The 15,562-nt window shown below is 38.6% G+C and overlaps 1 protein-coding gene across 1 annotated transcript; it reads left to right on the forward strand.

Annotated features, from left to right (window-relative positions):
- Window positions 1–774: 774 nt before the first annotated feature.
- Window positions 775–14,398, forward strand: LOC121392497 (multiple epidermal growth factor-like domains protein 6; the record flags this gene model as incomplete). The annotated part of the gene is made up of 4 exons (XM_041523686.1): window positions 775–895; window positions 1,850–2,056; window positions 6,840–6,968; window positions 14,246–14,398. Coding segments are annotated over exons 2-4 (379 nt in total), but the record flags the coding sequence as incomplete, so codon positions are not given.
- Window positions 14,399–15,562: the final 1,164 nt, after the last annotated feature.

Raw genomic sequence — 15,562 nt, forward strand, 5'->3', positions numbered from 1 at the left:
AAGTAGAAGTAGTAGTATGAGTAGCAGACGTGGTAGTAAAACGAGTAGTAGTAGTAGTAGAAGTAGAAGTAGTAGTGGTAGTGGTGGTAGTATTAATAGAAGAAGTAGTAGTATGAGTATTAGTTGTAGTAGTAGTAATAGTAGTGGTAGTAATAGTAGTAGTATGGGTAGTAGTAATAATAGTAGTGGTAGTAATTATAGTAGTAGTATGAGTAGTAGTAGTAGTAGAAATAATAGTATCAGTAGTATTAGTTGTAATTGTATGAGGAGTAGTAGTAGTAGTAGTAGCAGTAGTAGTATTAGTAATATGAGTAGTGGTAGTAGTAGTAGTAGTAGTGGTGGTAGTAATAGCAATGGTGGTAATAGTAGTAGTAGTATAAATAGTAGTATGAGTAGTAGTAGTAGTAGTAGTATGAGTAGTAGTAGTAGTAGTAGTAGTAGTAGTAGTAGTAGTAGTAGTAGTAGTAGTAGTAGTAGTATAGCATATCGTCGATACAATTCTCTATATATTGGTATATATATATATATATATATATATATATATATATATATAGTAGTAGTAGTAGTAGTAGTAGTAGTAGTATTCGTAGTATTCGTATTCGTATTCGTAGTAGTAGTAGTAGTAGTAGTAGTAGTATAGTATATCGTCGATACAACTCTCTATATATTGGTATTTATATTTCAGAAAATAGGGCTCTGGGTAAAGCAACGAGCCAGCATTCTTACTGGAAACCTTGGATAAAATCGTCACGTGCCGTAGATGGTAGTCTTCAAACACGTTTTGCTGAAAATTCATGTATACACACAAAACCTGGACGTCCGTTCACCTGGTGGCAGGTAGACCTGGGCAGTGAATTCTACATACACAAATTAGCCATTCATTTAAGGACAGACTGTAAGTTGAGTTCACTATTAAACAGAAAAGTGTTTCAAAACAAAACTAGAATATTTACAAACTGTGTAACGAAAGTTTGAAAAACAGTTTTCAGTTTAGTAAGAGGGATAGGCTTCCAAAATGCTAGAGAATAATTAATACCAGATAATGTTTGTGGTCTGTGTGTTTATTTGTTGTTATTATGTTGTTTGGTGAGGTGTTTTGTTATTTTTGATGTTTGTGTTGTTGTTGTTGTTGCTGGAGGTATCTCTCTTTTTTCCCTGTTTCTTGTTTTTAGGGGGGAAGGGGTGTTGGTTGATGTGTCATTATATGCGTTTGTGTTAGTGTGTCTGCTTGTATGTGCGAGTGTGTATGATTGTTTGTGTGTGTGTGTGTGAGAGAGAGAGAGAGAGAGAGAGAGAGAGAGAGAGAGAGAGAGAGAGAGAGAGAGAGAGAGAGAGAGAGAGAGAGAGAGAGAGAGAGAGAGAGAGAGAGAGAGAGAGAGCCGTATTCATATGTTGTGGGGCACTGTTTGATGGGAGTGGGAGTAAAAACTCGAGTTCAATCTAGCATGCTTGTAGCATTTTAATACTAACATATTTATCCCGAAGCTATGCATGTTTTGTTCCCGAGTTTGCAAAACTGATATAAGCTATTGGTAATTATTGCAATCCCCGGTTGTTAATCAACATGAAAGTTATTGCTATTGTTTTTGATGGTTTGATTTGGGTGGAACGGCCCGTGGGATGGGTAATCCTAGTGGGTCATTGTGAAGAAACGTTTTTGTGGGTCATTTTGGAGGGCCTTTTGTTTGGTTGATTCTGTTTTGGTCAATCCAGGGACCTCATATATTGATTGTAATGGTACGAACAGGATTGAAAAATATTTTGTATAAATTATTTAAAGTAAACTGCATTTACTTCTAATTCATATTAGAACAGAATCTCATCAAATGCTTTTATCACACCTTCACAGTTAAAAATCGCAGAAAAGGCATTACGGTGTACAGCTCAGTTGCTGACAGACGAACAAACACTGGTCATCTGTGTGGTTCAACAACATCAACCAGTCCAGATGTGACGTGGATGACATGTGACGATACAGCTAGGTACATCACACTCTACCGAAATGATAGCAGCAACGGAGACACGGCGATGAACTTCTGTGAAGTCCAAATATTTGGTAAGCTAGGCTATTCGTTATTTCTCTCATTCTTATTTAAGTTAGATGTTGTTGGTGTTTTTTGTTTGTTTGTTTTTTCGTTGTTGTTTTTTTTTAGTTTTCTTCTTGTTGGGGGTTTTCTTGTGTGTGTGTGTGTGTGTGGGGGGGGGGGGGGGTGTTTGTTTGTGTGGTTGGTTGGTTTTGGTTATATGTTGTTGTTGTTGGGTTTTTTATTTGGTGGAAGATTTGGAGGTTTGTTTGTTTGGTTGGTTGGTTGGGTGGTTGGTTGGTTGTGGTTATATGTGTTTAATTCTGAAAAATGTCCAGCCAGTACGCCAAGATTGTTGTTTTAAATCCTGTGGTATAGACGGTGTATTTGTCCTTGTTGGGACCGGCCTCGGTGGCGTCGTGTTTAGGCCATCGGTCTACAGGTTTTTAATTCAGATACCGACTCCAAACCCTGAGTGAGTGCTCCGCATGGCTCAATGGGTAGGTGTAAACCACTTGCACCGACCAGTGATCCATATCTGGTTCAACAAAGGCCATGGTTTGTGATATCCTGCCTGTGGGAAGCGTAAATAAAAGATCCCTTGCTGCCTGTCGTAAAAGAGTAGCCTATGTGGCGACAGCGGGTTTCCTCTAAAAACAGTGTCAGAATGACCATATGTTTGACGTCCAATAGCCGATGATAAGATAAAAATAATAAATGTGATCCAGTGACGTCGTTAAATAAAACAAACTTTACTTTTTTTTTGTTCTTGCTGGGGACGTAAGGTATTTATTTATTTATTTATTTATAATACAGTGTTCAAAAGGTCAATAACTAGTAAGTGTTAAATCACCTATTAATATCACGTTTGACCACTGATTAATATCTTTAACGTATTACAAAATGAAGCTACGTCCAAGAGTCAGTTGACAAGAGTTGAACTGTTACAGATCCGTACAGGGTTATACTTGTATTCTTATGCTCAGAATACACATATGTCACTACGTCGACTCCAAATGTAACAAATAAGACACGCACTCACGCACGCACGCTCACACGGGCAGTCATTACACACACTGCTACATATCCATTATAAAAATAGTTAGTATCGTGATAACAAATGTTTGCTACCAGAGACTAGTTTAAGAATATAAGATACTCTCCCCCCCCCCCCCCCACACACACATACACAAATAAAAGACCAACCACCAAAAAAAAAAAACAACCCCAAAACCCCAACAACATTCCCCTGAATTCACTACCTTACAAAGTACATTTCAAAATGTTAATCTATAAACAATGTACATACTAATATATAAAAAAGAGCAGTGACAAAAGTGAAAAAAAAAATATATATATATATATCGTCATACTTATAATATATATATATATATATATATATATATATATATATATATATATATATATATATATATATATATATACACATATACATATATTACTGAATAAAAAAAGAAACTTCCGATTTGTAAATATAGTATTTGTTGTGTTAAAGAATTCATTGTGTAATGAAATTATATAGATAGTATTAGCCTTGAGCTGTATTATCAGGATTCATGAATTTTATCGATTATTTTTGCACTGTTAATCGTCGACAACGTGAAATTAAATTTGCACGTGCATGCATGGTTCGACATGTCCCGTATAGTAGTCGGTCAATTTGTTTTATTTGTCTTACTGACATCGTTGTCAAGTGAAGGAAAACGCTTCAAAATTTGTAAAAAAAAATAACGTTTTTTACATTGTAGCATTTTTAGTATGCCAAGAATACCCAGCAATTTACGCGAACGGGCGATTGGCATGCTTGATTCTGGCATGTCGACAGAAGACGTTGCAAGGCATGTTGGGAGTTCTAGTCGAGCGATACGAAATCTTCGCGTAAGATTTCGAACGACAGCAAGCACCAACGACTTGCCACGTCCTGTACGTCCGCGTGTTACAACGCGTGGTCAAGACCGCTACATCATGAACACGCATTTGCGCAATCGATTCCAAACTGCCACTGCTACTGCTGCTAACACACCTGGGCTTCATAATAACCGAATCAGTGGGCAAACTGTTCGTAATCGTTTGCGGGAGAACGGTTTACATGCACGACGTCCTTACGTCGGATGCGTTTTAACGCAACGTCATCGTTTAAATCGTCTTAATTGGGCACGTGTACACAATCGTTGGATACGGCGACGCTGGAATACCGTTCTTTTTTCGGATGAATCCAGATTTTCTTTACAACGTGGTGATGGCAGGGTGCGCGTCTACCGTAGGAGAAATGAACGGGGGTGGGGGTTGTGTCATGGTCTGGGCAGCCATTGCCCATGGTTATCGTTCACCATTAGTCGTCATTGATGGCAATTTAAATGCTCAACGTTACCGCGATGACATTCTCGCTCATCAGGTCATTCCTCTGTTCCATAACAACGCCAACATCTCGATTTTTCAGCATGAAAATGCCACCTCTCATACAGCTAGAGACACTGTAAATTTTCTTAGGACAAATAACATTGATTTCATTGATGACTGGCCCGCTAAAAGTCCTGATCTCAACCCCATCGAGCATGTCTGGGATAGTCTGGACAGACGATTGAGGCGTCGTCCCAACCCACCCGCTAACGTCAACGAACTTCGTCAAGCGCTCATTCAGGAATGGAACAATATTCCACAGGCAGAAATCAACGCTTTAGTCAATTCTATGTGCCTGCGATGCACTGTAGTGGTCAATTCAAGAGGTGGTCATACCCGTTATTAAGTGGGTGGGTTTTTTGTTAACCCCTTTGCACACTTGGTCAAAATTTCTCCCAGTTTCTGTTAACCTATGGCCATGATTTTTGCACTAAACGATGCATCACGGAACACTCTTTAAACGCATACATAACAATTATTCCCCCGGTTTGTTTTCATCAAGTTATGTTCAAGCAAAGTTAGCGGAAGTTTCTTATTTTGTTCAGTATATATACATATATATATATATATATATATATATATATATATACATACATTCTTCAACAAAGTAGGAAAACGTGAAATTTTAATGTTAATATCAACTATTAGAACGAATATACGTTTTGACCACAGACATCCTGGTAAAGAATGTTCAGGTCTGTTTATCAACATACCGAAACACATTCCATACTTTGCACATGCATCACGCAGTTGCCCCGTACACGTGTTTGGGGTGTCATTCTCGATGTTGACAATTTCCAGGAAGGTCCATTAATCAATGTGGAACATAATTTATGTCAATTTTTTTGATTCTGTTGATCATACATTTGTTATTGTCATGTTTTTAGTCGTTTTTATTGTTTGAATTTGCGATTTACTGATAAAAAACCCCGTCAAATTTCAAATTTCACTTCTGACCCTAATCGTCCTTCAAGATCTTTGGTGGTCATAAAACCTACTGTAATACTGAACTACCGGTTGTAATGTTTGTCCAATTAATTCACTATTATCATATAGCCATTCCCCACAGCTAATATACCTTACAATTTTGGCAGTTGTAAATTATTATTAGTTTCCCTTCTTTTTTTTTGAAGAATATACATGTGTGTGTGTGTATATATATATATATATATATATATATATATATATATATGTGTGTGTGTGTGTGCGTGTATGTATATGTATATCTATATCTATCTATCTATCTATCTATATATATATATATATATATATATATATATATATATATATATATGTATGTATTATCCATATGGGCTCAAATATATAGGGTAAAATGTTTTCGATCTCTGCACAATGCGCAGATTGCTTCTACAGCCACTGATTGGCTGGCTTAAAAATCACGACGTTGCTTCCCTTGACCGGAACTTCACTTTGATTCATATAATGTTTCTATTCATGAGTCAGATTACACATACGTTACACGATCTACAAAGATTTACAAAAACAAATGAACTAATTTTTTTCGTAAACATGAAATAGTATATTTTCACAAGCAGCGGCTTTAGTAATATATAAAAAATAATTATTTTCAAATACAAATACAGTTGTATTATTTTGTACTGTAAACATTTGGCTGTAAAAAGAACGCCGTTATGCTATGACGTCACATATATTACATCATGTAATGCGCGTAAGATTATATGACGTAATGGCTGATGGCTTTGTTGTCGACTGCAATTTGTTTTTTGTTTTACATTAAAAATCAGTTAAAACTGACAATGGGTAATAAAGAGAATAACCAACTTGCTACGAGGAGTTACGAATTGTCTGTCCCTTATGAATGAATGTTGTAAAACATTCATTCACTCAGGACAGATAGGCCTAATTCGTAATTCCTCGTAGCTCGTTAGTTATTCTCTAAATATACATGTATAACCAAACTACTAAGTGTCTCAGTTGTGACGTTCTAAAACGTTTAACCAGGTTTTCCAATTGTCGTCGAATTCTGTATGTAAACAGTTTTTGTAATATATGTATTTTTCGATTTGTAACTAATATTTAATAAACATTTTGATACCAGGGCTTTTTCCCCCCACTCTATTCTGAATGGGGGCGCTCGTCCCCCACTGACAAGTGTTTACAACTGAGAGATATACATTGATTCTTACCTTCCGGTGTCGATATATGCTATTGCTATAAATAAAAGAGTAAACGATTGTTTTAAAAATTAATTTCTGATATTTATTTGTTGTTGTTGCATATTGACTTTGTGTTATGTTTAACGTGCATGCGCATAAAACTAAATAATTGTGTACTGACTAATCTAAGGTCATGTGTCACTGTTTTATACAGCACATAGTTTAGAACTTATTTCTTACTTGTTGTTTTTTTTAGTCTGTGATGCTGGCACATTTGGTGATGACTGTCGCCAGTTCTGTCACTGTCTGAATGGATCGTGTAACTATGTAACTGGAGAATGCACTGGAGGATGCAAACCGAACTGGACTGGGACAACATGCAGTGGTATGGTATCACTTATAATATACAAATCAGTTATCCTAACCGAAGACTAAAACTAGTTGCCAAAAAAGTTCAAGTTTGTTTCGTTCAACGACACCTAGAGGAAATGTATTTATTTATTTTCGGCTAATGTATGTCAACATTTGGCAATATTTGACAAAACCACTAGAGCACATTGATTTATTAATATTCGGCTTCTGGATGTCAAACATTTGGCAATCTTTGGCACGAAAGTTAAAGTTTGTCTTGTTTAACGGCATCACTAGAGCACGTTGATTTATTAACATTCGGCTTCTGCATGTCAAACATTTGGCAATATTTGGCACGAAAGTTAAAGTTTATTTTGTCTAACGACACCACTAGAGGATATTGATTTATTAATATTCTGTTATTGTACGTCACACTCTTGGTGATCTTTTGTATGTACTATTCCACAGATAGGACAACAGACAAACAAGGCCTTGTTGAGGTCATGGCCAACTTTTCCGTGTCCTTGACCTTGGTATGAGTCATAGCCTGACCATGACATACTTGGGACAGGTGCCTGTCCGCCCATGACCCTGACTTAGTTAGATGGACAACGCCCATGGCCCTAGTCCTGCTTGGGCTGAACCCTACTGCTCTCAGACAGTGAAATGTATGGTGACATGACCTACTTTGCTGTTACTTTTACCTTGGTATGTGTTAGTTAGGCAATGGTCTTGGTGTGCAGGAATACGACCCTGGTGTGAGTCTAACCTTGGTGTGCAGGTGCGTGACCGACTTCCACCTTGAGCAAAGGAACGTCTGTATTTCATCTAGCAACATGTGCAGGCAACTGGCGTTTTCTGTTTGTTTTTCTTGTATACCGTCTATTGTGTTGTTGGTTGGGTGTGTTCACAGCGGATACACATATGTTTTTTCACAGTGCCTTTCTAGTTGACTTCGACAAAAGAAAACTAATCAATAGCCATAAAAGTGTGTCTTGTGCAAAAATAAGTAGCAGAAGAAAGTGTGTGTGTATGTATGTGTGTGTGTGCGTGTGTGTATGTGTGTGTGTGTGTGTGTGTGTGTGTGTGTGTGTGTGTGTGTGTGTGTGTGCGTGTGTGTGCGTGCGTGTGTGTGTTGTATTTGTTTTATCCCTGAAAATGTCCTTCACTGGTGAATTTGAAAGGATAGTGTGACAATCTAAAGCCGTACCACTATTTTTATTCTGTGTCGCGCCTGGTGATCATATGCAAATTATGAAGAGAACATACGATGTTATGGTTTGGTTGAAAGTGAGATTTTAATCCAGACAAAATGCCTGTGTCGATTTGCATTCGTTTGTATGCCTTTGACATTTTCTTTGTGCTCTTTAATGTTGTTGAGCCATTCATTCATTCATTCATTCGTTTAATAATAGAGGAGTACAAAGGATGGACGATGAATAGCTTTCTATTCAAAACAACTGCAAAATATTATGACCTTTATTGATAACCATATTACAACTATTGGACCACATCCAAAAACATTTTATTAACACGTTTTAAATCGCAGATGTCACTGCAAGTCGCTACCACATTTAAAGACCCGACCACACATGTGTGTCCTCTTGACTTTTTTCAGGTAGGGTTTTACATCATCATCTACTTCGTCGTCACTTTCGTAGGCGGGTATGCCTGGTAGTTTTCTCTTGAATGCGTCTCTTTACATGATTTACATGTAGAGCTCTTTCTTTGACAGTGGCTGCAACACTTCTGAGACATTCGCCGTTACGTTAGTGGTTTTATACCATTCCCACGCATGTCTCTAAATCATTGGGTTGAAGGTGCCAATGTTCGGGTGTGGTCAGTTTTAAATCCACCAAGAGATGTCCATATGGCTTGTGGGTAGCTTCCTCAGACCATTGCATCAAATGACGAGTGTTTTCTGAATATATGTGCCGTGCCAACGTCAGAATTTGCTGTTTGTCAGTTGAACAGTGCCAGGTAATGACCGTTCCTTCTCCGTGTCGGATCTTTCCTGTGATACAGATTCTGGTTGATGGCAATCACCGATAGGTTTCCTTCCGTGAACAGGTCGGTAATGTGATAATCTTTATTGGCCATACACTTCAAGTTATCCAACATGATGAGATTTCTGACTCTGGGATCCAAATAACGATACTTTTCCACATTCTCGGATATGCCTTGAACAAAGTTCACTCCAACGGTTGCCCCAATGATGTCGTAGAGGGGTTTCCATCGTTTGTAGAGCCAGATGATGTGTTGAAGTAGTGAGAAGATTTTATCATCCCTTAGCAGTTTGTATACCAAACATGCTTTTCCACACGAAGTGGGTCCCAATTCGATCATGGTGAAGGAATGTAACAATCATAAGAGCCTGCTTCCGCTGCTGCTGTTGCTGCTACTGCTGTTATTCCTGCTGATGATGATGGGGAGCTTTATTTTCAGATTCCAAGAGTTAATATTTATTTTGTACATGCCGAGTTAGGTCGTGGGTCCAAACATATTTTAGTTTTTTACAAAAGTGACATTGATTCATGACCTTGTCTGTTAAAACACTCAACGTAAAATGACGTTGCCTGATCCCCGTGACCCTTTTTATAGTATGCTTAGAAATGTTTCTGCCATTTTGGGGGCTTTCCAACCCGTACCGCTTTGTTGTTGCGTTGGGGAGACCATGACGATACCGGGTGTGAAGATTTGTTCTGTTTCTCTTTTTCTTTCTTTTTTCCATGAGGGATCATAAAGTTCTAGACATTGATCTACATTGAGCTGGTTTTTCCCGCCTCGCTGAATATCGTAGTGAGACTAAAGATTGCCTTGTGCTTGCAGTGTGTAGAAACGGGTCCACTTACCCATGTCGGGTACATGCAACTCGTACTGATCTGACCTGTTGCTTCTTGTAAGGATCTACCTCAAATGACGAACATCATTATCAGTTTACTTATATACCTTCTCAGGCATGCACATAAACGCATGGTACAGGAGTGTCAGTTTGAATGTGTGTCATACGTATGACCAGTGTAGTCGAGTCAATATGTGGTTTGACCCCCAAAATATTGCTACAAAAGTTCTTTGGTGGATTTAGGTTTGTTGAGGTGTACATAAAAACATACAAACATCTTACAGCGACGTCATATGATATGATGACATCACGTTCCAATGTCGTTGATAAAACATCCAATATGTCAACATATATTGTCCTTAAACTTGACTGAATTTTATCTGAAATATATCATTATTTGCATTGGCAAAATATTAATTTCTAATGTAATTTTGAATAATGCTCCATTGCAAAAATAATGAACGTGAGGTCATAATAACCTGTGACATGTAATCCAGGTGTAACAAATGATTCTGCTGCAACCACTGTTTTATTGAAAATATCATGGTGCAAGGATGCAAGGGAATCAATAGATCCCCCAAACAGGATATCCATAACTTAGCTTCCTAAGCTCTCGGTGATGTCACTCTTTCATCCATAAAATGGTTATTGGGGTTGTCACATGACTCAAGCTGGCATGACCCACAAGCAGCTGTTCTGCATACATGTCTTCTGCAGGCAGTTGAACAGTTTCATGGACCACTTTCAGGAGAGTGTCAGGGGCAGCATTCTGTGTCAACAGAGGCACTAAATGATGGTCTTCAGCTTCCCATCCCCAGTTTACAGGATCCATGTTACCTTCCTTTCCACTTCATACCATGATCAGGTGGTAAACTCTGAGGCAGTGGAATTTGGTTAAAGATGTAGTTGGGGGAGGACGTTCAGGTTTAAAAAATGATTCTGTTGCAATCACTTTTTATTGAAAATGTTATAGCGCAAGGATACAATGAAATCTGTAGATACCCCCCCCCCCAAAAAAAAACAACAAAAAAAACAACAACAACAACAACAACAACAACAAAAAAACCCCAACAACAACAAACAACAACAACAAAAAAAACAAACAACAAAACAAAAAAAACCCAACAACAACAATAAAACGAACCCAAAACCAAAAAACAACAAACAAAAACAAAACAACAACACACAAACAAACAGGATAACCTTAGCTTGGATTCCTAAATTCCCAATGTCCCTTGTCTGGCCAGGTAAACTGGGATGCACAAGATTTCAGGACAGAATCACCTTTAACAAGTTTTTGGAAAGCAGACTTCGGAGGGTTTTGGCTTTGTCAATCCTTTTGAATGAGTATATGTATGCAGGCTTTCCTGTCATTTTGGTGATGATTTTCTTTCCAAACGATTCTAATTCATGCACTTTCACATCATCATTTCCCAGAACACCATTTAATATGTTTCTTAAAGTTTGATCTGTGGACAGTGGCGAACAGGGAACCATTATAAAACTTATTTTCTCTAGGTCAGACACATCTCTCTTGATTCTTGCTTTAGTGGATTCATTGCATTGCATCATTGTATTCTGGGGAATACATTGTTCATAATTCACGTTGTTCTCCTGCCATTCCCCTTTCTCTTGTCAGTCCATCAGTACTCTTTAGAGATCGCATCAATGTCTGTTCTATTACCAGGTCTGACCCAATGCCAGCCAGAAGTGATCACTGCGTCGAATAGCGTTTAACACTTGTTCAAACTTCCTAAAAATAAGAGGATGGGTTGTCTCAAACTTGTTCATGCTTTGTAAATAGAGGTAGGTAGATTTTAGATAATTGAAATGCCCAGCTGCGGCCAAAATCGGCAGAGAGTCAGATACAGCTTGCAGGTGCATTATCCATGACCACTTATGATCAGCATTGACCAACGTGCTAGAAGTGTGTATCATGTTTTGGTAACCAAGCCATAACTGACTGATTTTCGACCTATCAGAAAGTTCAGTCTTCGTTTTGTCCATTTTTCTTTCGATTTTGGCTATCATATCAGATGTGCTTATGTATTCCAAATTCATTATACAAAGAAGTGTACATTTACTTGGACTAATTTACGAGTAATGCAAACACAGGATCATTATCCATCATGTCTGACACAATCGTGTGATTAAGACATTTGTCCACAAGAAAATTACCAGGGAATGATCCCGGAATGATTTTCCTTTCAGCATTATGTACCACAGCATTTTGACCATAAACAACTTCTAGAATGTGATTGTGTTGTGTGCCTTCCATCAGTGTACCAATTGCTCCAAGTACATTGATGAATGTGTGAAAGCTGCTGAACATCAAAACACTCATTTTCAAGTGACTATTCTTTGATGCATTGCTGATGCCGGTGTGGATGAAATACACGTCTTGTCTCCAGGGTACATGTCTATCATGGGCAAGAAAACGACAGAAGACTGACAAGGATGAACATACCCTCGATGGACAATATGCACCATGCTCTGCCTATTTGGTGTTAGCTTGTGTACATTGAACAACAGTTTCAGTAACATATCTACTCTATCATAGTCACTGAGTTTGAGAAGTTCTTCAAATTTGGCATTGTAGCATACAGAGTTAGCAAAACAGTAGTCTAATATCTTATAGCGTCTATAATGTTCCATCACTGGATCATCTATCTTCTCCCATCGGTAGGTGCGTAGATAACAACAGAAGCACATGGCGGTGTTGTGGTTTCCAGGGTAGTAGAAACCGGCGTTGGCGAGTTCCTTTGGTTTTTCACGTAATTGTATGGACCACCGAGCATAGGATATCACCTGTTCATAGAAATGTCTCATTTGGTGACCATGACAGACCATATAACGTATCGAATACCAGTCATCCTCATAGTCAGCATTTGTGGCATACTCTCGAGCTGCATCTGTCCATTCATCTTCATCGTCAGCATTATAGGATAAATCATAGTCCCGATCTGTTTCACGAGCAGCATCCGTCTGATCTGTGGGTACATCCACTAGTTCGCCGCCTGCATTTGTATTCCCAATATCGCGTGTAGCATCCGTTTCATTCATATAATGAGTACCCTTCTTCTCATCGTATTTGGTAGTCACATTTTTACATTTCGTTCTATGTCTTTCTGAATATTTGCAGACCAAGACGTCATCTTCGTAACTACTGCTGCTACTAACACTGTTCGAATATCCCGATGCCATCTTCTTCATTCCAGATAGAGTGCAGCAAGACACAATAATGTCATAAAAAATAAATGTCTGCTCTCTTCGAGTTCTCAACAACGAATGAACCTTGAGAAACAAACACAATACATATATACCATTAGGTCAGTCCTGCCAGGATCAATAATCACTCCACTGATGACATCCATTGGGATTACAGAAGTTGCACTGCATGAATCCTATCTGGTTCTGATGGTCTTCCTGCCTTTCAAATTCTGCCATTGGTCGAGGTGAAGAAAAATCCCTTTCCTTAAAGTTTTTGAACGCGTCAACACACCACACTGGCATTGTCTTTGTGTACTCTCACATACATGTTGGCTCGTGTTATCACTGTCGGATTTCTGGATATGTATCAAACGTTCTTGCTTCCATGGTGGGGCCATAACATATACATTTTTCCCAATTTCTAGTTGGCATCACGATGTTTCACCCTGTTCAGGGCATTGAGTAGTGTTTGGTGTCCTGATGTCAACTTCTTCTTTCAAAACAAAAAGCAACAGGTCACAACAATGTGAATGGCATCAACCTCTGAAGCAAACTGGATGTAGATATTGTCTGTAGAATTTTCGGCGACCGAATGAAAATAGAAAAAAAAATGCCCCTTTTTTAAAATTGATGATCTGTCCAAAATCGGTCAGGGTCAGTCCAATGCCACAGCGCGCATTGTCCCTCTAACTAGATCAGCATCATGAGCAGACAAGCACCTGTCCCAAGTGTGTCAATGTCAAGGTCACGGGAAAGTAGGCCATGATCCCAAACAGGCTTTGTTACTACTACCATGCTTTTGATGTACCAGTCATGTGACACTAGTTTGGATGGGAACATTCCAAATAGAGAATGGGTCATCCGGGGTGGTTAGATCATATGACACAAACACATTAGGAACGTGCTTTACTGACTGAACTAAATCCTGCTTACCAATTAGCTACAAATAAAGTTAGAGTTTGTTTTGTTTAACGACACTACCAGAACACATTGATTTATTAATCATCGGCCATTGGGTAATTTCGAATTATAGTCTTAGAGAGGAAGCCTGCTACCTGTTTCCATTAGTAGAAAGGGATCTTTTATACGCACTATTCAAAAGACATGATAACACACACCATGGTCTTTGATATGCTAATCAAGTCGCTATGGCGTTTCTGGGAAGGAAAGGTAATGGGTTGTTTTATAATGAATGATAAAGAGTAGAAATGATATAAAACACACTTTTAATAATTCATTTCGTAGTTCTGCATTTTCAGAATGTGATTCTAAACATTATGGTCCTCTGTGTGGAAAGCCTTGCTCCGGAAGACACTGCGATGAATCACTTGGTAAATCATCATGTGATAGGAAAAGTGGACTTTGTGTCGATGGATGTTCAGCAGGATGGAAGGGACCAGACTGTACACAGGGTAAGACCGTTACTGTCTGTTCGTTTGGTTGTTTATAATTACTTTCTTGTTTATATCCAATAAGGTTCAAGCACGCTGTCTTCGGCACACACCTCAGCTAGCTGGGCTGTCTGTTCAGGACAGAGTGTTAGTGGCTAGTTGTGATTAGTTCTTAGTGGGAGCTGCAAAAGTGATGCAAACCCAGTCAGTATTTACTTGCCTTAAAGGGAGGGTTAACTCAAACAAGAGCCTTATGTGTTGGAAAGATGCATGCCAGGACCACCAACACATACTGACACATTAACAAATGACAAATGCGTAAAGTTAGAGTTAATAAGAAAACCGTGATTATTCCTGCTAACTGGGGGCAGCCATTTTGTTTCATTTTCGTGGCGTCCGGTACTATAGCTTGGGTCGAAGTGACGTCAGCTCCGACCAACTCTTGTATGCACAGTGTAAACAAACGCTCTAATTTACGACAAGGCGCTTCACTTTTATCAACCTGACTTGTAAAACAACATAAATGACTTGATAGTATAATAAGCTGTTATGGTATTTTTGTGTCTTAAAATATCCAAAGAAAAAATGCACATTATATGGCCTATTGGTAGGGTACGTTGGAGCAAAAAAAAACCAGAAGAAGAAAGAATTGTTTTATTTAACGACGCACTCAACACATTGTATTTATGGTTATATGGCGTCAGACATATGGTTAAGGACGACACAGATATTGAGAGAGGAAACCCGGTGTCGCCACTTCATGAGCTACTCTTTTCGGTTAACATCAAGGAATTTGTTATATGCACCATCCCACAGACAGGGTAATACATACCACGGCCTTTGATATACCAGTCGTAGTGCTCTGGCAGGAACGAGAAAATAGTCCAATGGGCCCACCGACGGGGATCGATCCCACACCGACCGCGCATCGAGTGAGCGTTGTACCACTGGGCCCCCTTGGAGCAAAAACGTCCACGTTTGGTGTCTAGACAGCGGTATTTAATTACCGTGACTTGGTTACTTTCCAAATACACACCTGCTAATCAGGAATCGCATGTACAGACCAGGAAAAGAAAATACCAATTAACTAAGAAACTCTCCGATTATCATTTCAGTCCGTGTGTTAATGTATGGACAAAACATAATACACAATGCTGGTTTATTTTGTATTGAACAATAATTTAT

Source organism: Gigantopelta aegis, unplaced genomic scaffold (genome assembly GCF_016097555.1).
Source record: "Gigantopelta aegis isolate Gae_Host unplaced genomic scaffold, Gae_host_genome ctg3967_pilon_pilon:::debris, whole genome shotgun sequence".
NCBI lineage: Eukaryota > Metazoa > Mollusca > Gastropoda > Neomphalida > Peltospiridae > Gigantopelta > Gigantopelta aegis.